Source organism: Delphinapterus leucas, chromosome 12, assembly GCF_059928025.1.
Source record: "Delphinapterus leucas isolate spDelLeu-1000000601 "Yukka" chromosome 12, BTC_Dleu_Yukka2, whole genome shotgun sequence".
NCBI classification, from domain to species: Eukaryota; Metazoa; Chordata; class Mammalia; order Artiodactyla; family Monodontidae; genus Delphinapterus; species Delphinapterus leucas.
Window position 1 is genome coordinate 71,400,130 of NC_143140.1, and position 27,613 is coordinate 71,427,742.

General features: G+C 39.6%; 1 protein-coding gene across 19 annotated transcripts in view; it reads right to left on the minus strand.

The window, feature by feature from the left end:
* Positions 1–27,613, minus strand: part of NHSL1 (NHS like 1) — a 336,607-nt gene that overhangs the window by 148,687 nt on the left and 160,307 nt on the right. For 18 of the 19 annotated variants that reach the window (XR_016395227.1, XR_016395228.1, XR_016395230.1 and 15 more), the window contains one exon: positions 10,207–10,359. Coding sequence is in view for 10 of the 19 variants with exons in the window: in XM_089922049.1 (XP_089778175.1) it covers positions 10,207–10,359 (153 nt within the window). In the remaining 9 variants the exon portion in view is untranslated. Of the gene's footprint in view, positions 1–10,206; positions 10,360–13,631; positions 19,242–27,613 lie in introns of those variants that run through there. The other variant, XM_089922051.1, reaches the window with a different exon arrangement.

The following is a 27,613-nucleotide window of genomic DNA, read 5'->3' on the forward strand; positions in this document are numbered from 1 at the left end:
TTTGGGGAGATAAAGTGGTCAGGATGGGAAAATGTGGTGTCATTAGCTCAACAGTCACACAGGAAATGAATCTGCTGACTAATATACTGAGAAGGCATTGAAAAGAGTCTTTTCGCTCCATACCCTGGGACCAGTATCTCCTTCACTGACATGAAACACCTTAGGCAATCTCACTTATGCAGAAGGGCAAAAAAAGGTCATTTTGACCGATATTCTCCCTCTATGGTTAATTTCTATTAGGGTGGAATAAAAACCTCCCAAAACGCAGGAATTAAATATTAAAACTTATACCATTGGATAAAACTGTTAGCTTTATTTTTCATTGCAAACCATGGAAGGAATTATTCCTCAAATGTTATTTGCCATGGCAGAAAACTGGTTTTTAACGTTTCTTCTCTTCACATACCCAAAGTCATTTAAGGAGACTTGAAGAACTAAATCAGATTTAAATTAAGGTGAAAGCTTTCTGGTGCCCATGATAAATGTGAAGGTGCTGCGAGTTTGCAAGCCCTAGTTGAGCACCACCAGAGCACAGCCAAACTGGAGGTGATCTCATTTCACTTTAGAATGAAAAACCCCTATCACTGGCAGTCGTGGAGCATCACCAAGGTTACTCAATATCAAATAGCCTGCAGAGATTCTAAACGAACACCAGGGACTTCAGTTGTTCAGGGAATGATAACAAACCTTATCCACAGTACCTTCAATGTAGCATTTTTATGCTGCGCTGGGCGAAATATAGCAGCCACTCAAGTTACTCACTTTATCAGGAATTAAAATGGAATTGCTGAAACAGCAGACTGACCATGGACACAAAAACAAAACAAAAAGCCTTTTGTTTAAACAATCCATAGTGCTTTGTTGAGACCTGGATCATTTAAATGACTGTCTTTGCTATTCTATCTTTTGTGTGTTGCTTACCGTTAAAAAAAGGCAACAGGTCTCTTTACCCACTGAAAAAGCAATGATTGTTCCTTTTTCTTTGCTCTTGCATCTGACTTCCCTCTCACAGGTTAACTACCCTTTCAGGGTTATCACACCCAGAGAGTTAGTATTATAAAAAATTTTGTGTGGCATCAAATCAAACAACAGAAGTTAAACTGCCACCTTTGTATATCATCCCATTCCGTTAATTTTTTATTTTTGCCTTTGCACTTCTCTTTTCTCAATAGAATTCAATCCATTGTTTCATCAGGTTGGGCAACTTTCCCTAAGGATAAAAATTCCAAAGGAAGTCTTATGAAATACTAAACATTAAAAAAAGTCTTTAATAACATTACCATTTGTCTTTGAAAAGTCAACCTAATTAAATTCACAAGCACTGAACGAGAGAGCTCCAAATGAAGTCACCCTTCTCACCAAGGAACTAGCCACATAGTGGGGGCCATTTTTCTATCAAGACTCCAACACCCCTTAATAAACAAATTCAGTGTTTTTTTGCTCCATCTCAAAATGCCCTTTCCCCAGTCCTGTCTGGGAACTAGAAGTCGAAACCTGACCTCTGCCTGCGCCCGTTCACTGCCTGCTGTCTCCTCAGGGAATGCTCCCATTCTCTATATTTGCAACCTTTTCTCCTCCTGTGGGCTCTTTTGTCTACAACCATGTTTTAATTGGCTCTAGTTTTTAAAACAAATAATACTACTACTTCTAGCCTGCCACCACCTCAAAATACTGTCCTTTTTCTCTTTGCCTTGTTGACATCATTTATTTCTTAAAAAATAGTACTTGTATTATTTTTCTGCTTGTTAAAATAATTATCTCGTGAAACCTGGCTTCTTAAATCCACAGACCCCCTTGAAACCACTCTTTTGATGGTCACCAATGACTGCCTATTGACCAATTCAGTAGCCTCTCTTCCGACTCTGCCCATCCCCGAGCACCATGGTCACTGCCCCATCCTGACTTCCTCTCTTCTTCCCCAGTTACTCTTTTGCTGACTTCTCCTTCCAACCCCCTAGATCAAAGCCTTCCAGGCTCAACCTTCACAACTCCTCTCCCTGCACTCTATCTCCAATCTCCTCACTCCCGTGTTCTCGCCACTTGTTCTGTGACTGATCTTCCTCGTGAGTTCGAGATGACCTTTCCAGGACCTCCACAAATACAAGAGTATTTACAGTACCACGCACTGGGGTCACACAAATGACAAGAAAAGGTCCTGCTGCCAAAGGTCTTGCTGTCAGGTGGGGGGATAAACATGTGAACACAATTACTAGTTTAATGGAGGGGTGTAAGGTTCTGTGGGCATGTGTAGAAAAGTGGGTAAGGGATGCCCAGGTCTGCCCGGAGGAGTCCAGGAAAGCTTTGGGGGAATCCGAGCATCAACCAGATGACCCTTACAAGGGGAACAGGAGTTGGCCAGGTGTGAGAGGTTGTGGTTTAGAAGAGAGAGGAAGTGGATTGAGACGTGGAGTGGAGAGAAAGGGAGGGCAAGACAAGCCAGGGTTCCAACAGAAGGACTTTATCCTTACGTGTAAGGGCACAAGGTAAAGATCTTGGGTGTAGGAGGAGAGAAGCATGGGGGAGAAAGGGTGATTTGTCAGGTGAGGCTGGACAAACAGGGGTAATGAAGGTTCTCAGATGCTAAGGGAGTTAGGTTTTATCCTGCCAATGGTGGAAAGCTGGTAAAAAATGATTAATGAGAGGCATGATTAGATTTCTGTTTTAAAGACAACACCCATGGACAAGGGTGTGGCTCAGTGATACCACCATTATCAAGCTTGTGAGTTATTCACACACTTCTCTCTCTGACGAGGTGTAAACTAGGAAAGCAGCCATGTCGATTTATCTCTGACTCTGCTACAACATCCAGACCAGTGCCTCACTTGCTGGGTGCACTTAGAAACTTTTATGTCACCACAAACTTAGATTTGTGGACAATTCAATTTGTCAGTATTTGTGTTCAGCCGTAAATTGCATCTTTGTGTTAATAAACTTTGCATATCACTCTTAAACAGTTAAAAGAGGCCAATCAGAATTTTGGAGCTTAGAAGGGAACTTGGAGATTGAAAATTGTTTTCCAGAGGAGGAAGCCAAGTACAAAAATGGGATATGGGGCTTCCCTGGTGACACAGTGGTTAGGAGTCCGCCTGCCAATGCAGGGAACACGGGTTTGAGCCCTGGTCCGGGAAGATCCCACATGCCGCAGAGCAACTAAGCCCGTGCGCCACAGCTACTGAGTCTGCGCTCTAGAGCCCACGAGCCACAACTAGTGAGCCCACGTGCCACAACTACTGAAGCTTGCACGCCTAGAGCCCGTGCTCCACAACAAGAGAAGCCACCACAATAAGAAGCCCGCGCACCACAACTAGAGAAGAGTAGCCCTGCTTGCTGCAACTAGAGAAACCCCGCACGCAGCAACGAAGACCAAACACAGTCAAAAATAAATAATAAATAAAATAAATTTATTTTTTAAAAAAAGGTATATGATTTTCCAACATCTCATGGGCTACTGGCAGCACTGGAATCACAATTCTGGTCTCCTAACTCATTTTTCAGAACAGTTACTGACAACAGAACAAGATGTCAATGCCTCTGTGGTTCAGGAAAGATGAGACAATTACACATCCTACTTCTGTTCAGCGGCTTTTCCAGAATAACAAACCACTCCCTGCCCTGCCCTCAATTCTATGCCTATTTTTGTTTAAACTAGTAAATAAGTTAAAATTCTCCATGAATGAGTGTAATGTAATGTTTCTCTCTTATAAAAAAAAAATGAAAGACAATCCTTCTTTAACCAGTGACATTTAACCATCTCCCTTTACACATCAATTTTACCAAAGGATTCTTCAGGAAGAATGTAAGTACAGAAGTAGGCAAAGAGTAAACTGGCTACAAGTGCTAAATCATTGGTATACTTAATGTTTCTCTTCCCTTATCTTTCTTTCCTTTGTCGCTTTTATAACCTATTTATTACTATTTTTTTTAAGTCCATCGAGGTACTAATGACCTACCGTTGCCCTAAAAATATGCACCAAATGCTATTAGGATGAACAATGGTTACAGATGTTTGTCACACGTGATGTCTCATGATGAAGCCTCCTTTCTTTATTTCTCTTAAACATATTTGACTTTTAATGAAATCAGGAATGAGTGAAGAGAAGTTTTCACGAGCAACAGGGAAGCCACCACCTTAGGCTATTTTGCATTTCCTATATTAACTGGCTGAAGAAACCAAATCTGCCGTGAGCCTTTGGATTCCCCGTGTAAGCCCTGTCCCAGTGACCTTTCTGGAAGTTGAGGGCAGCTGAAGAGGCGTCAGAGATAGGCCCTTGGGATCTGAGATCAGAACAGGCCAGCATGGGCTGAGAAACCTGATTTGGAGTTCTTGGCAGAGCCATTTATAAACTGCAAAGCAGCTGTCAATCAACCCCTTAACTCTGATAGGTCCTGATCTACAAAATGGAAAGGGGATTTATTAACCAGAGGACCCGGGAGGGCCCTTCTAGCTCTAGCATCCTGGGCATCTTTCAGAGGTTGATGGGGAGTTGGGGAAAAGGAATCTTGCTCATGTGGATGAAATGAACAAGTGTTGACGGCTGTCACTGTCATCTGACAAAGTTCCTTGTTCTCTTCCTCTCTCCCTCCTCCCCACTGTATATCCCTGGAGCATAATGGCTGGGAGAGGAAGTGCCAGCTAAATCATGACAGCCTTTTGGGAAAGAGGGCTGAAAGTTCTATCTGTATTCCACTGCACTTAAAAGGCACCCTTCTTTCTACAAACACTGCTTCCACATTGAGGCACAGGTACTTTGAGACACTGTATATAAATAAGTTGGTTTTATTCCCACGAAAACAGATATTATGATCTTAGTTTATAGATGAAAAAAAAAAGCTCAAAATGTTAAAGAGATACACTCAAAATTAAACTCAAATAATATATTCCTAGTACATAACAGAGGCAGGATGTGAACCTAGATGTGAGCCATGCACTTTTCGTGAAACCTGGGCTTTTCCTACTAGAAAGCAAGAACAGCAGGAGGTTTCTGGAGTTCAGGTCATATTCTATTTTTTGACCAGAGTAATAATAGTTACATAGATGTTTGCTTTATAATTATTTGTTAAACTGTACAAGTCTTATGTATTTGTCTGTGTTCTATGTCATAATTTTTAAAAAGTGACAGAAAAGAAAAAGATGAAAAATTCATTGTCATTAGCACAAGGTGGGGAAAGCAGATGTTCGTCCTGAGCCTGTCTGGGTGGTGAGCAGATGTATCATTGCAAGAGAGAGAGCTCTCAGCCAACATCCCCCAGGTCATGCCTAGAAAGGTGTCTTCCAGAAAGCTCTGTAAAAAATGCCACAGGACCCCCAAGAGGAGACTCTATAACCAAAACCACAGGGCACCTGGGATATCCCAGGGGCCCATCAGCCCAATGCAGACAAATGAGACCACTAAGCCCCCTCATCAAATCCAGAGATCCCCACAGCCCTTCCCAGAACAGACTTACTTGTCCAAGTCAAAATGCAACTAGTAGGTGGTTTCTTGACAATGAAAGGTAGATGCAGTGACCCTTAGATAAAGTCTGTGTGTCACGAACTGTCAGAGAAACCTGGCTGGGACTACTTGGAGACCTTGTCCATAATTTTAAGAAAGGTATACCACTCTTTAATGTTCAACAGGTTGGTCTGTACACACACACACACTATTGTTTTAAATCACTTGGTACAAATAGTCATTTCTTCAAAGTGTAAATCCCCAATTCTTATCTCTCCAGGTACAATAAACATAACCTTCTGACTCTGAATTAACACAGGCCAGATCCAACATTCCACCCTGTGCTTGCACTCCTAATTCTAGAGCCACAGAGTAGGCTGACCTGCTAAAATATGTTTCTTCAGGAATGAGAGCTGTGACTAGATGGTTTCTGATACCAACAACGGATGCTCTGTGAACTAATTCAGGCAGGAGTTAACACAGATGCAGTAACCAAACTGCCTGTTAAACATACTATGAGAAAGTATGTTTATCTCTCTCTCAAGTTGGCCTTTTGGGGGAATGAAGGCTGAAAAATAACATGTTTGTTTCAGCCTTTAATAATCTTAAAACTGTCAAATGAGGCCTACAGGTTGTGAAGAAATAAAATCTGAAACTTTCATTGAGTCTGAGCAAGCCCACCTCATCCCTCAAGTCCCCTTTTTCCACTGAATTGTGGCCCCTTCAATATATATAAAAACTACCTAGATAAAAATTTAGATAGATAAAGGTTACTGATCATCACAACTAACTCTGATGAAGTTCATGAAGGGTTCAAATAACTATGGAAATTAAAAGGGAAGAATTCTGGAAATTCAGTAAAATTCACTATTCATTACTAGCCAGATGTCCTGTTAACCCAAATATCAAAATACTCTTAAAATATGGGTACGGGCTTCCCTGGTGGTGCAGTGGTGGGAATCTGCCTGCCATTGCAGGGGACACGGGTTCAATCCCTGGTCCGGGAAGATCCCACATGCCGCAGAGCAATTAAGCCTGTGCGCCACAACTACTGAACCTGCGCTCTAGAGCCTGCGAGCCACAACTACTGAAGCCCATGCACCTAGAGCCCGTGCTCTGCAACAAGAGAAGCCACTGCGATGAGAAGCCGGCACACTGCAACGAAGAGTAGCCCCCGCTCACCACAACTAGAGAAAGCCCGTGCGCAGCAGCGAAGACCCAACACAGCCAAAAATAAAAAAACAAAAACAAATGGGTACACGTTTGTACTGTTGTTAGCAATAAGTCATTACCTAAATCTCTAGTAACTAAATAAATCAACAAAACCAAATCATTTGATCCAAGAGCATGGTCACTAAATTCTATCAAGTTCTCCAGAGACTAGCCCCCAACAACAAATATAGAAGATCTCTGCTTTATTTGGACCGGAATGGAAACCACCTGCTGCAGGCACTCCACATGCTGTGTGACGCACCAGGAAAGCCCATCTCCTCCGCAGTGGGGGAATGGGAGAGTGGTGGTCTCCCAGTGCTGTTCTGGCTGGCCGAGCTCTCCCCTATATGCCCAGCGTACCTCACGCCCGTCTCCATTACACTACTGTCTGTTTACTTCAGTCTTGACACCAGACAGCAAGCTCAGCTCTTTAAAGCTGGGGACCCACGACCTTTTGTCTCTTCATTTAAAAACTCCTGGCATAGCACAGAATTGATTCTCAAATACGTATTAAGTAGTGTCTATTATCTACCTTTATGTACTAACTCAAGCTTAGCTTTTTCGTAAAAAAAGTGCCTTCCTCAACCACTCTACTGACCAGTAAGCATCTGTGCATTACTTTAACATAAGCAAATGTTTACAACACTTAGTTGTCCATTTGTTAGTATTCACTGTATCATTTCCCTCTGTATTTTATGGTCCTCAAGAGGGGAGCTGAGCGCCCCACAAAAACTGACAGAACAGCTCCGACAATGAGCATTTAATGATTAAGAAAAAGCACCGACCTGTTTAACATTAAACGATAGTATTTCTTCCTTAAAACAATGGACAAAGTCATAGTAAGACTAAAAGGAGGAACAAAATATTAGAATGCTCGTTGTGAATAGTGACCTACCTTTCTGTATTTTTAAGCAAAGGCTGTTGAGGTCATATTAACTTAGACTGATAATCTTATATAACATCATACTTTAACAGCTGCCATATAGTAAGGGACTGGATTTTTTCTTTTTAATCTTCACTGATAACGAGGCAATAAATACTCTGCACTCATGTGTTTATTTCGAGTTGCTAACATGATGTAGGGGAAGTGGTAAGTGAAGTTCTGTGCATGTGACTAAAAGTAAATAAATGAAGAACAAAAGAACTCAGATGTTCTTTCTCGTTTCATCTTTCTCAACCACTATTCTTCAAGTTATCAGTTATCTGAAATCTCTTAAGGTGCATTTAAATCCAGATTTAAAAGTTGAGCTGTAAGAATTTCCCAAACTTATTAATTTTATTAATAGTAAATCCCTTCGATGAACGATTTTAGGGCATTTAAGCAATCACTGAAGCATTTACCTTTTCAAAATAAAATCTAAGTGTAGGCAAAACCAGTGGTGATGATATTTCATAGGTATCTGTTGAACAGTCCAAAATAAAATAAAATCAGAAAAATCTATATACAGATGCTCAGTGTTCTAAGGGCAGAAAAGAGAAGCTCTGATCTGGTACTTGAAAAATACATGAAAGAGGTAGTGAAGCACAATTTCCTGGAGAGTTATCAAAAAACCACTGGGCCTGAATATTCAAACTCACATATACCTTTGAGAAAGCATTCTCTACAAGCCAGACCATGCAGTGTTCCGTCTGCAGAGCAACAAGAGAAATGTTAACAATGGCACTCCCTCAGGGGTTTGTCCTGGGAACCGTGCCATTTAATCTTCTTAGTAATTCTTTGGTGGAGGAAGGTGAGCTCTACGTAGAGAAGCTCTTTGTCAAAATTTACTAAAGACAAATCACTAGGAACTGAAGGGATCTAGAAGAAATTGTGGCTGGATTTAGGCACCTCATGAAGTCAACAAAGGTCAAAGTACAACTCCAAGGCCATACGGAGGAGCCCAACTAACGTGATTCTTCTCATTTAAGCGTTTAGTCACTAAATATACAGGGTATTCAGTCTAAATGAAAAAGGGAGCTCAATAATGTCCTCATTGCTGGATAGTCCAATGCCAAGACTGTAAGGTACAAGATACATAAGACTGCAAGATACATATGAGATAACTGAAGCATTATAAAAGATTACAGGAAGAAAAAACAGGGCCATGATCGAAGTTTGTACAGTTCTGCTCGGAATACCAAATCTATTGTGAGTCTACGGACAGCTATTCCTTCTCTAAGCAGAGATTATCTGCTTTCTTTAATTACAATACAGCAATTTTTGGCACCTCTCGAGTATTTTTCACACTGTGATTTGCACTCTAGGTATAAGTATAAATTCCACGAGAGCTGAGACCCTGTCTGTGTATTCTGCATTTCTGCCAGAATAATAGGTTTCAAACAAAAGGTTGTTAAAGGCAGCAGTTAAGAATATGGGCTCTACAGCCTGAGACTGTCCAAGGTTAAATCTTGGTTTTGCCACTAACTTTGAGATCTTAGGCAAGTTTCTAATCTTTGTGTCTCTATGTTGTCATCTGCAAAACTGGCACAGTGATGGTCTGTAGATTATTGTGAGGATTAAGAGATAATATGTGCAATGGTTTAGAGCAATACTTGGTATAGAGTTGAGTGTTTAATAAATGTTAGCTAGTAACCACAGCAGTTATAGCAACAGTACATTAATATATGAATTACTTAATAAATGACTGATACACAAGTAAAAACTATCATAAAAATTAGAGGGGTTTTTCTTGAATCATGCTGGGTTTTTCTTGAATCAATAACAGTATTTCTTAGATGTAAGTCTTAAACAATTAATTAAAATATAGGATGCCTGATTAAATTAAATTTCAGATAGGCAACAAGTACTTTTTTGGTATAGTTAGATCCCAAACAGCACAGAGGAGAAAACTGGTAGAAGCAGAGTCTGGTAGGATAAGAATGTTGGTTTGTTGCTTTAAGAGCAAGTCTCTGAATCTTAAAAGTCACTTCTTCCTCTTTTAAAGAACGTCCTCCCTCCTTTATCACTTTTAGGATGCCTTCTTTGTACCATGCATAAACTCTCCTTAACATCAGCAACAAGCTGAGGTAAAAATGAGAATTTTAAACTAGACACAGGTGTACACTCTTCCTGGATTTCCTACTGGCCACAGTGCACTCTGCCCACCTGGGCTTAAAGGAGCCCCGTTGGGTGCTGCCCAAGTTCTGATAAATCAAACCACTCTGCACTCCTTCACAGTCTATATTTAGGTCCCCTTTCCACCCAACTTGAACTAACTGAACAAACCATTACAAAGTACTAGCTTTAACAATTTGCTTTGAATACTTACATTAGTCTTAAAAAGGCAGTGGCAAAATTTCCCACATCAGCAGGTGTTTATTTGGATTAAATTGGTACCAGTGGTTTAAACATGCTCGAGGGTTCTAACATGGAGCAGGCTCTTTAAGGACAGATTTGCATATCTGTAAACCGGCAGCTTTCAGAGACCAGATCATATTAGGCATGTATTAGGTTGTGAGTATTTATGATATTTTATAAAGACACAGCATACTATCCGTTCATTATAAATAGCAACCAAATCTATGCTTTCAATTCTAACAGTCAATAATCCAAGAACAGCAAGCTTGCAGGGCACCATCTTACCCCTCAATACTGATTTGAGGTTGAGCTTGGCTTGGCGGTGCAGGTCCTCTACGCAGGGGGGTCTTGTGGTGGGAAGGAACACATTCTCCTGCTGGTGCCATGGAGCAGTGTAGTGGACTGTCCATCGACTCTCCTCATCTAGGTTGGAAACAGCTGTAGAAAGAAAGAACACATTCAGAGGTCAAATTAAATGTGTTACATCAAGGTGAGTTCTTGGTACCTAACACATCCATAGGTAAGGGCCAGCAAGGGAGAAATAGAACAAATTTTGAATAGGATTCAATCTCAGGGGGCTTCCCTGGTGGTGCAGTGGTTGAGAGTCCGCCTGCCGATGCAGGGGACGCGGGTTTGTGTCCCGGTCCGGGAAGATCCCACATGCCACGGAGCGGCTGGGCCCGTGACCCATGGCTGCTGAGCCTGTTCGTCCGGTGCCTGTGCTCCGCAACGGGAGAGGCCACAACAGTGAGAGGCCCCCGTACCGCAAAAAAAAAAAAAAAAGATTCAATCTCAGATCCCAGGGGTCCTTCCCACTGTGTTTCGTGTTTGTTCAGTTAACTGCTTCCCAGCTTTTTAGGCCCTCCCTCTACTCCAAATGTTAGAATACGATTAACAAAATCAATGAAGACCTCCAACTCCTGCTGAACTCCGCCATGACAAATACTAGTCAATTGTACTATGTCATTGCTTTAGTAAATGTTAGATTGTCAAGACAGAAAACAAATTTTCTACTAAGAAGTTGGGACCAATTCTTTCCCCTCTAAGGCATTATTTTTAAAACATCACTGTTATAAACTCAATTGAATTTTTACAAAACTAATCATAAACATTCAAGGTAATACATTTAAATAGCATATCTAATTAGAAATCCATTTGTGCTACAAAATTTTCTCTGTATTTCTCGCTTTCATGGAATACTTTTATATTCCAATGTTTTTAGAAATTCCAATGCAATTGACTTTTCCCAATATAATCCAATTCAATTGAATTTTTCCAACACAAAAGAGATTGAGGACATCAGAGGGGGAAATGATAGGTAGGCTAAATCTCTGACAATTTTCCTTTATCCTTCTAGGGATTGGGATCGCTTTGTCTACGCATTTCATTTTTTCCTGACAACACAATCTAAGTGGGGTACCAACATGAAACTGACAGCACCATAAATATTCAACAACAATTTTTTAAATACTCTCTGTATAACTGCTGCCATAAGCCAGGTGTAGAAGAGACTAAAGAAGTTTGAGAAGGACCCTGTGCTGAGGCAGTTACTGAGGGTGACAAGTCTAACTCCTGTAAAACCAGCAGATACGACAATTGTGAGTCAGGGGCGAGTCTTCCCCTACCTCTGACCTATGCCACACAGGGCACTCTGGGCATACTTGTTTCTGCAACGTAACATGTCCCTGGAAATGAGACCATAAATTAGACTCGTGAAATAAAATCAACAGGTGTGCATGAACTATTGAACCTTTCTATTTGAACATGTTTAAAGTTAACTCAACGTACCTTGCAGTACAGCTATTACAGCCATTAAACAGATCAAAGGAACTAATATATGTAAAGTCTTAGCTTATGCAATAACTCATGTAAAGAACGGTTGTGGCGAGAGCAGTGCAATTACTTGAAGGTAGCTCCTGACTTTTCAACCATCGCTGAAGAGGAACTTGGCCTTTCTCAGTGCCCCTGGGAACACAAGCCACCACATATACCATGGTCAGCGCTCACCCCATATACCATCTTCTCTACAGCTTCTGAATTCTACAAGGCAGGCTTTAAATAATTCGTTTCCTAAATCATCCCACCTTCTCCAGTTGTAAGATAAATTAGTACTAGGGACGTGATATGCAACATGATGAACACAAGTAACACTGCTGTGTTCTATATAAAAGTTGTTAAGAGAGTATATCCTCAGAATTCTCATCACAAAGAAAAAATTTTTTCTTTTTCTTTTGTATCTATATGAGATGATGAATGTTCACTAAACATATTGTGAAAATCATTTCATGATGTATGCAAGTCAAATCATGCTATACACCTTAAATGTACACAGTGCTATATGTCAATTATATCTCAATAAAACTGGACAAAATTTTTTAAAACCATCCCACTTTCTCCATAAATTGCTAAACGGGAAAATAAACATTGAGAACTAGACATCAAGTTAAATAAAAACCGAAATGTCCTGTGTGCTTTCTGCTTTTAATGTTTGCTAAAAGCAGCATGTAAACTAGGCACCTGGCATTTCACATAACCTCCGTGGAACAAATGTTTTGCATGGTGCATAGAACTATCAAACTTAATCTATGAAATCCACAGAGACCCGATTTAGCTCTTAGTTATGTATCTGAGAATCCTGCACAGGGTGGGACTCACCATATGTCCCCCAAAGAGTAGCCACAGTTAACTACAATGTTTTGTGCTAATGTCTATTTATTTGAAAGACTGAATTACCATACTTCATAGTTGGAAAATACTGAAAATTGAAACTCTTCCTATTCGCCAATTACAAATCAAATCCAAGTAATAGTGTCTGTGTAATCACACCATCAGCCCCACCACACAGCTACCAAACTGGCTCCTAAGAAAGAACAGTTGTCTCTCCCCTGGTGTATCTCACTCTTGCCAGGGCAGACTTTAATCAGCCCATCCAAAGACAGCCTTCAACCAGGGACGCTGTAGAAATGAGCCCCAAGGGCTGTTCTTTTGCTTTCTCCAAAGTTTCTCTTACCAGTGGCTCCTGCCCATGGCACATTTATCCAGTTTAAGTCCATTGGTCCAAAAACTAAAGTAAAATAAAATAAACCAACAACTATGTAAAAAACAGAACCATGTATTTATAAAAAGTATACTTTCCAAAGAATGAAGAAGCGCCTGGATTAAAGAAATTTAAACCAGTGGTAAGAATACAATGAAGCCACATCACAAAAGCTGTGTACTTTACAATGACTGATCAGTCTAGACAGAGCCTGTCCTTGAGCTCTTAAATACCTAACAGAGTGCCAGGGAGTTTTAGAGGATCATCCCCACCAAAAATATGTGATACATTACACAGAGGCTCCTCATATATTTAGCCAAGGAATCAAAAAACCATACACTGTACATCAAGGCAGACATAAAGTAAATACAAGGGTTTTTTTCCCTCCCCTTCTTCAAAGGACTTCTTTCGAGCAGCAGAAATGAATTCACCTAAAATCCCAACTATAAATAAATAAGACATGCTAAAAAAAAAAAATCACAGAATTCTGCCCTAGAGTTACAAAAGTCTGAGGTGTTTGAACAACTTGGTATAGAATGGAGTTTAACTCATGCCAATTATGCTGTTTCACACTCTTAATTCCGTCACTCGAAAGGATGAAGTAGTACATAAAACACACACACACACACACACACACACTCTCATGTAGTGGGGGAGAAAAGAAACTACTTACTTTTCTTCCTAAAAAGTTTAATTAAAGACTTGATCTTTGTATTAATAAAGACCACCATTTCCAGGATGTCTACATAGGGCTTAGAAATTTGAATCACATTGAAAGCTCAGTGCAGCAAGCAGGTGGCAAGCGGCATCCTTCTGCTCCAGATTCGGAACTTTCTTCCTCTGGCCTTGAATCCTTAGACATCTGCCCGGGGTGATGTAACTTTGAGGTTGAGCTTATTGTCAGGCAGTTACAAACCATTAACAGTCCTTGAACCTGAAACGCTCCCACTGAAACCTAATCTTTAAGGCTGAGAGCGGCCAGTGACAACGTGTACAGAAAGAGAAAGCCAATCACAGTTCTTATTTGCATGACAGCCACATCGGTCTTTCTGTCTTGGTGCTCAATTATTCAGTTTTCTCTCCAATAGATCAGAAGTTTCTCCTCTCTGGATTCCACAAAAACAGTGCAGATTTTCCTTAAGGAAGTTGAGGTGAAGTAAATGTGTTCCCCATTTTCACTGGGCCACTGTGAACATCCAGATCTTTTTACTGGAGCCGCCAAGTCTTAGAGCCAGTCTGTTGATTCTTTGACTCCCTAGTTAAGTCAGGCATTTGAACTGATTTGGTGGGGGGGGGGGGGAAGAGCCAGACTATTGTTTCCCCAACCATGCCCCCAGGCTCAGCCTCCCACACCAAAGGAATGTTTGCAAAGAAGCAGTAAAACTTTACAATAGAATCTCCATGGAGCTGTAAATGAGGACTTGGTTGCATTTTCCTGCAATTTAGTACGCCCTGTCTTCTCACCCAGTTTCTTTTTTTTTTCTTGCCAGTGTGAGCATAGCGTTGTCATTGTTCCAAAGGGTGATCTTGTTTGCATCTAGCTGCCGCAACTCTCCCACCTCACCCCACAAAAAAACCCCTCAACTTCTCCCACTCCAAAGGAGAAATTAGATGATATAGTACCCTAATCATTTAAATCTGTATTTTAAATTTAATTATCATCTAAGCCAGGTTTTTAAAATTCCACATCAAACACCACCCACGGGAGAGAAGAGGAATAATTTCTAACAATCATTATTTGAGTTTCTCTTTAACTTGAATGTACTGTACTGAGTTCTGGTTCTTTTGTCCATTTGCAATTAGCCACAGAGAACTGGGGAAACACAAACAGAGAAGAATCCGAAACGTGGTACAAGCAGACACTGTAAAAAATACACTCTGGGGTAAAGGGACAGGAACAAAAAGGAAAAGAACACAAATAAGAAAATATTATGAAAAGGGACAAAGGAAAAGAATGTTCCTCACATCTCTCCCCAATTCCACTTCATGGCAAAACAGTTTTTGAGGCACGTTAGACAACCTCTTATTTCATAGCTTTGGGCCAGGCTTACAACTGAATGGAAAAATGTAATAACCCACTAATTCAAAACATTTAGTTTATAACAAAAGCTCTTAGTCAAAGAATAAAATTTATATAAGGGGCTCCCTCTAGGGAAAACTTTGGAATGATTCCTCCTCAAATCATTTTCCCCCCAATCTTACTTTTTAAACAACAACAAAAGCAAAGCAAACAAAAAAAACCAAAACACACATATTATCCTATCACCATACATATTATCACAGATTTCCAATTTGTGTTATTTCATCCCATACATAGCTTTATTTAAAAGTAACCACATGGCCAGATGGCAAATGACAAACTACTGTGAGTGTAAGCTGCCTGAAACGAGTGTGCAAAGTCTCCCTTAGGAAAACACACTTATAAGCAAGAATGACAACCTGGCCCGGCTTCAAGAGCTGCCTCTCAGCTCATTGCACTCAGACAGGTAGTAGAGGGTTCTGGCAGGAAGCACTCCTATTCGGTTCACAACCAACAAGTTTCCGAGGTAGAATGTCCCCATGCAAACTTCCAACTGGAAACAGCATATGGCCTTTCATGTATACAACAATGGCACTGGAACACTGATTCATTCATTACAAGATAAATATTGAGCACATACTAAGGGCCACTCATTTGAGATCCCTCTTGGAGCTTACATTACTTGACAGTAAACCACAATTATATGGTATATTAGAAGGTGGTAAGTGGAATGGACAAACGAAAAAGTTGAATAGGATAAAAGGGGCTTGGGAGGAGGGGAGGTGGCCAAGTTGTAGTATTAAACAGGAGTCAGGGTAGAGCTTGAAAAAGTGAGATCTGAGTAAAACCTTGAAGGAGGCAATGGCAATAAAATAAGAATCTATCCAGTGAATCCCACCGGCTCTCATTTTAAAGAGGGAGATATGTTTATTGGTAGTGAGACATTAGGACTAGTCAGAGAAGTGCTCTAAGAAAATGAACTCTGGTAAGAGTCACGCATGGAGTAATTTCCTTTCTCATTCAATTAAACCTGATATTAAGTGGCCTGAGTTGTGTAAAGATAATGCCATTATGTGGTTACACAGCAGTCAGCGGTGAGTCTAGGGGTAGAAAGCAGGCTTCCACTCCACTTCCCAGGGCACACAGGGGGCACACTGTCCTCTATGCATTATTCCGCACTGCCTCTTAACCTCCTAAGTCCAGAGCTTCAGGAAAGAACCACGTAAATTATGGTATTTATTGTGTTACATAATAAGTCGTGTTTGGAAAGAGCTTTTTAATTATAAAGATTTCCCCAATGATTTTCTCATCTCTTACTTTACATCCTGCATAGAAGCATGAGAATGAGGAAGTGGTTTTTTTTTTTTTTTACTGTACGCAGGCCTCTCACTGCTGTGGCCTCTCCTGTTGCGGAGCACAGGCTCCGGACGTGCAGGCTCAGCGGCCATGGCTCATGGGCCCAGCCGCTCCGCGGCATGTGGGATCTTCCCGGACCAGGGCGTGAACCCGTGTCCCCTGCATCGGCAGGCGGACTCACAACTACTGCACCACCAGGGAAGCCCATGAAGTGTTTTCATTTCATAATTTGCATTTGCCTGGATGTCACAGTTTATTGAAGAGCCATGGTTTTACAAAAGTGTCTAGTATTTTTCAACGGTTCCATTTACACATTCAACAGAAAATACATAAATCCATGGTACTTCTTATTCTAACTTTAGCTCTATACCAGTAGCAACAATTTTTTTAAGAAGTTCTAATATCCTGGACGTGGAAGACTTGACGGCATAGCAAAGGAGTGAAGAGCTCAGCTCTGGAGCCATGTCACCCAGGATACTGGCCACTTACTAGAGAAGTGACCTCTCCATACCTTGGTTTTCTCATCTGTAACACGGAGGTAATAACACTACATTACAAGGCTATTATGAGAATTTCAAGAGTTATTATTGACAAGGTCCTTGGAACAGTCCCTGGTATGTGGTAAGCATATATAAGTATTTGTTAGAGACATGAATAATATCTGAAGAGACAGCTAAGCAGTCTTAAGCTTAATAAAGGGACAGTAATGCCCTTTACTGTGAATGGAAATCAACTTCACAACCTCATGGTTGTCTTTCTACGTGCTGCAGAGTTAAACAGCCAGCTGCATGAAGGATTGCTCTAAACCTATCACTTCCAGTTTTGATGCACAAATTATCTTTCCCCCTGCCTAAAATTCTACCACTCACCATTTAAAAAAATTCTCAGTGGTCACCATGAACTTCTAACCAGTACCAATGGTCTTTTGCTCTCTCCGCATCTTTCTCGTTATCTTTTTAATCATATACGGCTAATGACCCAGTTCTGGCACTATTCTTCAGCAACACTGCAAACCACTAGCTCCTTTCCTACATTTGATTGCCCCTTCTCTGGATTCTGACAAACTCTTAACAAGCTTCCACGAGCCAGTCGTTATACTTCTGGTCCTATGCTATTCACTTATTCCCCCTTGAAACCTTAATGATTTTGGTGGTGTGAGGCAGGAGTCAACAAATTATGGCCCTTGGGCCAAATCCAGCTGGTCCCTTTATAAATGGTTGAAAAAAACTAAAAGAATAATATTTCATGACATGTGAAATTATATGAGACTCAAATTTCAGTGTCCAATAATAAAGTTGTGATGGAACACCACTACGCCCATGCATTCATCTACTGTCTACGCTGCTCTCACGCTGCACACAACTGCAGAGCTGAGTAGCTGCGTCAAAGGCTATATGCCCTGCAAAGCTGAACGCATTTACTCTCTGGACCTTTAGAGAAAGATATGCTGACCTCTGGATGAAGCTTCTGCCTTTAAACACCCCGCTCAGTCTTCACCTCCATCTGCTGTCTTTCATTGGTCTGTCCTCCAGTTCCATCTTAGTAACCTCTACTCGAATCTCACATTATCTCAAGCTGAACGTCTAATTTAAGCCAGTTTACTTAAATTAGCGACTTATCAAGAACTTTCTCATTTCTATTAGGGCTGACAGTCAATTTTTCAGTGAACCAGACAGGTACATTTAAACTCCAGTTAAAAATGAGAAAACTGAGATCTAGACGCTGATGCATGTCAGAGCTAAGATGAGAATCTGGGTGTCCTGAGCCCTCTTTCATTAGCGCAATTAAGTTTTGCAAAGATATCTTTAATTACTACATTCAAGTTAATATATCTTACACCAAAGTCTTTATTAGAGCCCATAACTAATAAAAATATTTAAGAGTAGAAGTCTTCAGTTAGTACATTCAAGTTAATGTATCTTACACAAAAGTCCTTATTAGAACCTATAAATTAAAATATTTAAGAGTAAATCATTATTCTCTAAAAATACCGTCAAATATTACAAAGGAAAACATGCTCTAATATCACTTGAATAATCCTGGCGGCTTATCCTAGTCCAGAATTTTGGAATTCCATTACCACTACTATTGTATAGATACTGGCATCCTTACTCATAAAAGTCCAACATTTCTGCTTAATGTTTCACTGAAATGAAATCTTATTTTTAACCAACATTTAAATTTTTTCTTCTAGGAATCATCCGATTATTTCTACAGTTATCTGATTACTTCCCAGGAGCGGGTATATAACATACCAGCAAAGAGTCAGAGGAATATTTTGCAAAGTAACACATATTCTAAAAATTTTAACTGTGAATATGCATTTATGTTCCACCAGTCAGCAATTTTACATCGAGCGCTTATTAGCTGCCTTGTGTTAGGCATCCAGGTTGAAAGTAAATCCAACATGGCCACTGACTTTCTTAGGAAGTTCACAGTCCAGCGGGGAGGAACTTCCTACGAAAGTCAGTGACCGCACCCAAACAGATAAAAATAATAAAACAATGAATAAGTATAGCGAGAGAGATAAGACCATGATGTTTACTGGAAGGATGACAAAGGGTATGTAGCTCACTTATTTTAAATTTATTTTTTATAAATTAGTTTTTTATTTGTGTTTGAAAGTTAATATATTTAGCTTTAGATACTGTGTCATACTTTGAGGTATTAGGTCAGAAAACACTGCCACAGTATTGCTCCCTAGAGAAGAATTCAAGCAAACCCAAACATATTTTAGTTATTGGCAGCCACTTAAGCTTTTTTAAAAATTGCTTTCTAGCATTACATAGGTTTTATGTGTACAAAATTATTTTTGAACTTCTGTCCGAACTTCAGCCTGCTCACCACCAAGAGTTCAGTTTCCCTCCATCACCATACAGTTGACCCCCTTTATCCATTTTTCCCTCTTCCCACCCCCATCCCTTCTGGTAACCACTACTCTGGTCTCTTTATCCGTGTTTGTTTTTGTTTGGTTTGTTTATTTTATTTATTTAGATTCCACATATGACTGAAATCATATGGTATTTGTCTTTCTCCATCTGACTTATTTCACATAGCATGATACCTTCAAGGTCCATCCATGTTGTGGCCAATGGCAAGATTTCATCTTTTTGGATGACTTACTAGTAGTATTCCATTTTGTGTGTGTGTGTGTGTGTGTGTGTGTGTGTGTGTATGTGTATACACACACACCACATCTACTTTATCCATTCATCTGTTGATGGGCCCTTAATGGTGTTGGGAAAGCTCGAGAGCCACATGCGAAACAATGAAACTAGACCACTATGTCACATCACACACAAAAACCAACTCAAAATGGATAAAAGACTTGAATGTAAGAAACCATAAAACTTCCAGTAGAAAACAGACAAACAGCTGTTAGGGAACAGAGGCGAAGAGGGAACTTCTAGGTAAAGCCCAGTCCTGGGACACACGGAGATCTGCAAATGCTTCGGTGTAAGCTTATGGGAGGGTGACAGGGAGAAAGGTGGAGAGAGAGGCAGGGGCCTGACCCTGAAGGGTCTTGCTTGTCATAAGGGGTGGAATTCAGGTGGTGGGCTAGGGAGTCACGGAAGGAGTTTAAGAGAGGAAGTTGTATGGCCAGCGTGACATTGTAAGACATCACTAGTGTAGGTGAAGAGTGTGTTTGAGGGGCTTAAGTGGGCTTGACTGGAGGGAGGGAGAGAAGGTGGAGACCCAGTGGCAGCAAATCATGCCAGTGCGGAGGAGGTCAGAACCAATTCTCACGCAGGGTTGTTTTTCCACAACATCCTTGGTCTTAGCAGCCTGCCTTTAACAGTGTGTATTATGTTTCAGGAACCATTATATACTTAACATGTAAAATTGTAAAAATTAGACCTTAGCTATTAATAAATGACCCTGTTACCATTCATGCTTTCATTTGCAGTAAACCTTAAAATATACCCTTATTCTTTTTATTAAGGACAAAAGATTACAGGTGTAAACCTACAAGCGTACGTGCAGAGCTGTCTAAGGACTCATAGATAGGCCTCCACCCCCCTTGAATTCTTCCCTTCCCCCTCCCCATTTACACAAAGCTTCAGGCATTAAATACAGTTAGGGCATTAAAAGTCTTTATTTTGAATCGAAAACTTTCACAAACTTTGTTTAAAGGTATTTTGTAAAAAGAAACATTTTCAAATACTAAACAGGAGTTACAAGCAGAAACAAGGCATGATTATGCCATATAATATATATACACGTTTTGAATTACATAAAATTTGAGTCCTAGATCAATTGAAAATGGACTGTATAATCAACAAAGACCACCGTGGTCACCTAAGTGGGGAAGGGGAGGGAAGGGAAAGAAAAGTCAGATGTAATGGAGTTCTGGTCAGAGCTCCAGATTCTAAATGATAATTTAAGCATGTCTCAAAGGAATTTAGCTCTTGAAAATAGAAAATTTCTCAGCCTAACCTTATCTATAAATGGTGCTTTTACTGACTACTGATGTGTTTTATGCTATTTTTAAAAATCAAGCTTAACATCTGAAATAGGAGACTGTACATGACTAAGTTAATTTAGGTGTACTGATTACGCATAGTTAAAATACTTGAAATACAACAACGTTTAAATCCATAGACACACCCATTCATTCTTATGCTTTTCAGACTCCTTGGATTGGAAATCATAGCAGAAAGTATCCTATGCAAGGCCACAGGTCTATAAAATAAAATGTATACACTTAGTAGTAAGAGATTTTAGAAATTTATAAAAATTAGCAACATAATCTCCTTAATAAACGTTCATAACAATGCTTTAATAATAGACTTACAGAAAGCTTAGGCCTAGCTTCGGTTTATTGAGGAACAAAGTCTTCCCATAACTTTAACTTTTGGAAGAATTATGTTTCATGTTTTTATAAATACTTGCATATTGAGAGAAATTATATACAGTCTATAAAATTATATACAGTCTACGAAAATGGCCATCATTATTGAAGCTGCAAAGCAAATTAATAACAGGCAGATGAATTAATACAATCAATAAATGTACAAATAAGGGAGTAAATTTTAAAAACAGGACTGCCAAATAAAATGCAGCATGCCCAGATAAAGTTGAATTTCAGACAGACAAAATTTCACAATTAAGGGATTTTTTAAAAATCTACAAGTTCATTTGTTAATACAATTGTAATTTATGATATTAAAAAATAGCCTTAAGTATTTGATACAGCAGATGGAAAAATATACTTTATATTATTCAAGACAAATTGAATTCACCATAGGTTCTTGCTGTTTGGCACTTAATTGATTAAAAACTGAAAGATGAGTTTGCCAGTTGTTGGCTAAAGAATCCATCTCCTAGCCACTGCAATGAGAAGCCTGCGCACCACAACAAAGGGGAACCCCCGGAAGAGCAGCCCCTGTTCGCCACAACTAGAGAAAGCCAGAATACCTGCGTGCAGCAATGAAGACCCAACGAGCCAAAAATAAATAAATAAAAAAGAAGAATCAATCTCTTATTTTTCACATCAGGCATTTTTCTTACAAATTACTACTCTTCATCTCTTTAGTCTAAGATGTTAAACATTTAAAACTTCTTCTTTGATTTACTTGTCAGTTTTAAATGCCATTACTGAAAAGCTGCCATCTAATAGGACTATTAGGGCAATAGCACAAAGGAGGGATCAGCCTGCCATCTCCTTAATCCAGCAGACGCTACTGGGACAACCGATAGTATGTGGGCCCTGACGTGATGAAATACCAAGTAATATAAACATCACCCATGGTAAATTCGAGTTAAACATTTTTGACAAGTTCAATTTTTCCATTTTACAGGAAATACAAGACTTAGAGCTAGAGGAAAAAACAAAAACAATCACTCAAACTGAAAAGTGGAACATTTTGCTGGTCTGGCCTCTCCAATAAATCAATTAAATAATAATAACAATATAGGGAATGTGCCAGATTAAGAGACATTTAAGGAACATCACAACCAGATGTATGATTCTGGATAGGATGCAAGTTTTGGATAAACCAGCTATAAAGAAAGGCCTTTTAGACAAATGGGGAAATTTGAATATACACTGGGTGTAATCTTACACATTTAACAGTTAAATAATAATATTAAACATACACACACACGCATGCACACATGGTTGTAGAGATGCTGGCCTGGAATGCAAATATGTGTCTGATGGCAGATGCCCATGAAGAATTATTTTAACCATCCCATGAATTATGTTATTTCACAAAAGTGTATTAAAAATCACTAGTATTCTAGAACTTCATTGGTACAATAGTCTTTTCTTTCTTCTGCTTCTGAATTAATCTTTAATGATGAATCATATGGCATGTTGAAAACAAGACAAATGGAAATCTCTCTTCTCATCAATATCTGGTCAGGGGAGTGGCTGGGGGTAGAAAGGGAAACCTTAAGAGATGATAATGTATCAATTCTTTAGAAGGAACTTGATCTGGCAGCCACTTTGCCAATTAATCCTGACGCTAGGAAATACCCTTTACTCTGCATGTATTAAAGCTAAAGGCTTCTGCTGTGGATCCTAGTTAATAATTTAATCTAAAACCATTGCTACCATCTGCTTGGTCAATTTCAAAACGTCTGCTATCACTGTGACTAGTTTAGTCAAGTCACAATATTCATGTGACAAATGTTGAACAAATGAAAGGCGAAGCAGACGGAAAGTATGCTTTGGAAAAAAGAAACCCCCATCAAAAGTCTAAAACACAAAGGGAGCCCTGCTGACTGAGCATTCAAAGTTCAGCCATGCCTGCGGGGATGGAAGGACGCACTGTCTCTCTAATGTAGGGAATGTGACAATCCAGAGGCTGTCCTGACATGATGGACATAAGGTGGGGCAGACAGGGGAGAGCTTTGTGAAGGGAAGGGGCCCTGAGATTGGAAATACTGGTGGGTAGGGACACAGCAAGGGCAAACTGGAAAGGGGAAATGTCACAGGCTCCTAGAAAGGTAGAGCTGAAAAGAGCCCTAAAGAGCATCCAATCCACTCCTTTTATTTTACAAAATAAGTGACCTGCAGTAGATCACAGAGCTACCCAGCAGCTGAGCTCATGCTGCATCTTGTGCTCCAGTTTTCAATACATCACGCTACCCTGCCTTCACTGCAGAGGGCTGATGGGGCAGGGCTCCAACCATCCACACTCATTTCTCCCTCTGTGACCCTGTTATTCTTCCCCGGGAATGCTGGATCCCTGACTTATCCACTTGGCATGCCCTATTCATTTTTTAAGTTATAATTCAAGCATTAACCTTCCTTAAGAAGCATTCCTTGACAGAGCTTTCATAAGTCTCTATTTCAAAAATATACGTCATTTTACTTCAAGGATAACTTCCTCCAAAGCGAACTATGTCTGTCTTGCAGAAAGAGAACAAATAATATCACTAAATGTAAGCCTCTTATACTTGGACTAATTATTCTTCACATGTTGCATAGCCCTAATCCATCCACCCGAGTGCACTGATTCATCTAATTCATTTTATTCAGCCTATATGAAGTATATAATCGCTCATTTCAGGAGAGAAATAATGTATATGAGTAGAGCAACATATCAACTCGTTCAATTAAGTTAACTCATTTTACCTTCCCCGATACTGTCATTCAAAACATATTTTCTGAGTACATATTAAAGGCCTAGCACATCTTAGAGAAGAGAATAATTTTCAATCACTTGGATATAAAAATATTTTTTCTGGGCTATTTAAATTTAACATAATTATATCCTTTTATAATAAAAATAATTTAAAGGGAAATAAAATTTTAAATTTGAAAAGAAAAAAAATGAATGTAACCTTTCTTCTAAATCTTCAGGGAAGAAAAAAAATCTCATCATGGAATGAAAAGCCAAAGTATAATGTGATGATCTTGGAAATCTAATTTAAGAGAGTCATGTGATTAGCTGAGGTGCTTTATATTCTGGGCTCTCTTTTACTTTTTAAATTGGACAATATTAAGAACCTGCTTGATTGATGGTGTTACAAAACCTGTAAAGAATCTACACTTGAGAAGAATTTTCTACCTAGAAAAAAACTGAGAGCAAAGGATACTTCCTAATCATGACTACCGGGGAAAACTGACAAAATAAAGTCGAAGGTTGCCACCTACAGGGGGACGCTGTCTGCTCAATGAGACACTGGTACAAGAAAAGGATTCCTCCTGCTGTCTCTTGACAGAAAAGCTTGGAAAAAAGGGCTCTGGTTTAACACACCCACATTCATGGTCATGTCTCAAAAGAATGTCCTCGTCTTCTTCCACCAAAGAAAGACCGTACTCTGTAATCTCTGTGCCCCTTTAGAGCCTCAATTTAGACAAAGTTGATCTCATACCTCCAGGAAGATTTGTGAATATTCATAAGCTCCCTAGTATCTACAACCAAGCTCAGATTAAGGAAACACCCCTGAATTACAGAAAGCATTTCTGATTCAATAAGGGGGCGGCTACGAGTGAATAATTAGGACCAAGAAAATAGAGGTCCGTATCAATTTACAACCAAAAGGTAAAATCTTATAACAAAGGAATCCAAAGGAGTGTGTTTCCATTTGGAGAGAAGATGATTCTGAAACCATATTGTCTACAAATACAAAAAATAATTTTAAACGAACAAGGGGAAATCAGATTTATCATTGCCTAAGTTCTTCCCAACTAATGATCAATAAGTATGAAGATTTAGAGAAAAGAATCGCTTGAGCTTTTTCTTTTACAAGCAATGGGAAGAATTCCATGAACTGTTCAGTTTTTTTTATTTCCTGTGATTTCTTATATTGTTTCACATATGGTTAAGATGAAGGCTACAATTAATAAGCTGATGTGATCAACTGCTTTTGTTAAGAGGCCAGCTGGTTCACATGCAAAATGATAATTAGACAAATGAAGACAGACTGCTTTGGTTTGCTGATGAACTGACAGTAATACTTATAGTTAAATATCTCCAACTGTATTTGGTTTTCTAGTAATGGTAAAAGTTGATCTAGGTAGGGATAACATTTATCTGATTCGTGTTAGGTTTTATAAAAAAAATTTACATTGTCCTAAGCCACTGAATAAACAGCAGCAGAATTCTTCAGAGAAACCATAGCTCCTTATAAAGCATGAGTGCTAGGAAGGTTTTGTAATTATGCTGGAGATGTCACAGCAGGACCAAGGGAAGGTCAGCCTGGCATAAAATGATATCCAGACAATCTAGAGAGTACAGAACTTTTACTTAAGTTAGGCAGTCACCGACTTTTGAAACAAATAAAACCTGCCTATAAACTCAAGTTTCCATATACTTTAATGGATTTTTCTTTTCAATCCAGAGAGGTAAAGTTTAAATAAGTAAACAACAAATGACAGCAAGAGACAAGAATAAAAACATTGGTTAGTATGTAGAGACTTACGTTCAGTAACCTAATTCTCGTAACCTAATCTTTCTAAAGCAAGGATTTCACGATGTATATTTCTGAACTGATGCTGCAGAAGTGTCTTCACACTTGTGGGCATTCTCTGGTGCTAGAGGACAATACAACTGGACACAACTGGAAGGGAAGGGAAGCATGGTGATTGCAGAGCCCACATAATTAGGCTCACATAGAATCTGAGAAAAATCAACGGTAATCAAAACAATAATGCTAATGCTAGGTAACAGCTGGCCATTGGCTTTGTAAAAAATGATATGCTTAGGTCCTCCGCATCGGCATCATGGCAGTTTGAAACAGAAAGCAGAAAAAAAAAAAAAGAAATTCTTCACATCTTGCAAATACAATCATATCAGGCAGGATTAAGATCAACAGTCTTCTTCATGTGCCTAACATTATTTTTAATATGCAGCCAAAACTATGAAGCTTGGAAATATAAAGACAGGTGTGAATATTTCATAATTTGCTCCACTGATTATTTTGTGTGTGTGTGCTTTTTTCACTAAAGAAAAAAGATCAAGGGAGTAGAAACCACTATAGGAATTTGGTAACGAAGACATGGGCAATCAATGTCTTCCTCAACCAGAATAAAAAGAAAAGCAATCTGGGGAGAAAATAAAACAGATTAAGTTCTTACAATGCCAAACAGTTTTCCCAAACCTCTCTCAAGTTGTATGGCAGCTCTCAGAAGACTCAGCTTCATCCATTTTTATCACCTCATCTGAAACACCTATCTCTTTGTGCGTAGCAATCCACACACATCATTACATGATAGAAACAAGTTCAAATGAAGCTGCCACAATCAATTCTCATTAGCAAACTGTATTTAAGTATACATTCAGACTATCGAGGGCGGTCCTAAAATAACTGCACTTTTCAATACGTGCCTTGATGTTCACGTACAATCAGCTTCACTTGAATGGAATTTAATTATTTTAACTGCTTTCTGAAGAGAAATACTCACCAACTGCACCCCACTGGATAGAGGAATCAGTCACAGACTCCAGACAATGTATTACGTTCATTATCAAAATAATCCCCGGGGCAGCCCTGGAGAGCTACTTCCAGCAGGACACCCCATGTTGAAATAGGATAAATTTCATTTCTTCGCTCAGTAGTAGCCTTCCTCTCCCTCTTGTCAATACAATCACAACCACTCATCAACAACGATAACGCTATATTCTGAACTTTCTAGCTTCACTCATATTGTTTAACATCACCACTCCCCTCCCCCCGCCCCGCAAAAAAACACGGCCTCTTCTTTCTGCAAGCTGCTGCATGCCACAAATAGCTTCTTGTATAATTTGACTTAGAATGCACCCCAAACTAAACATGTTGAATGGCAACGTGAATGCTTCATTCAGAGAGCACTAAAATGTGTAGAATGTCCTAAAAACGTCGCAGTGGAAAAGGGGATAGTTTGGTAGTCCCGGGGCAGAGGACTGCTTTCAGCAGTAGCCTGCAAATTCTCCTCTGTTCTATGCAGACGGCTTCGGAAGATTCCCACAGTGAACAAAGGAGGAGCTAATTCTCCTCAGCCTGCCCTCTCCACATGGGCTTTCTCTAAGGTTGCCTCCATTCCCCACGATGAATGTCTTTCTTCTTGCTTTCCTAATAGAAGGTACTTGGTCTATTTATGCTCTAGCATCAATTATCCATTCTCGGGTTAAGTCAAATGGTTTTTAAGTTGTTTGCCTTAATGCTTTGTGCATTCTACACATGGCAAAAACCCCTCTGCCATTTTTGTAATCTCCTGGCGGGCCAGGGCCGAATCCATACAGATCTCTTTGCACAGGGCCAATCCTGGTGCCAGGAAAAGCCAGATGCTTGGGAACCTGATACAATGTGACAACACATAACATTCATGGGCACATTCAAAAAAA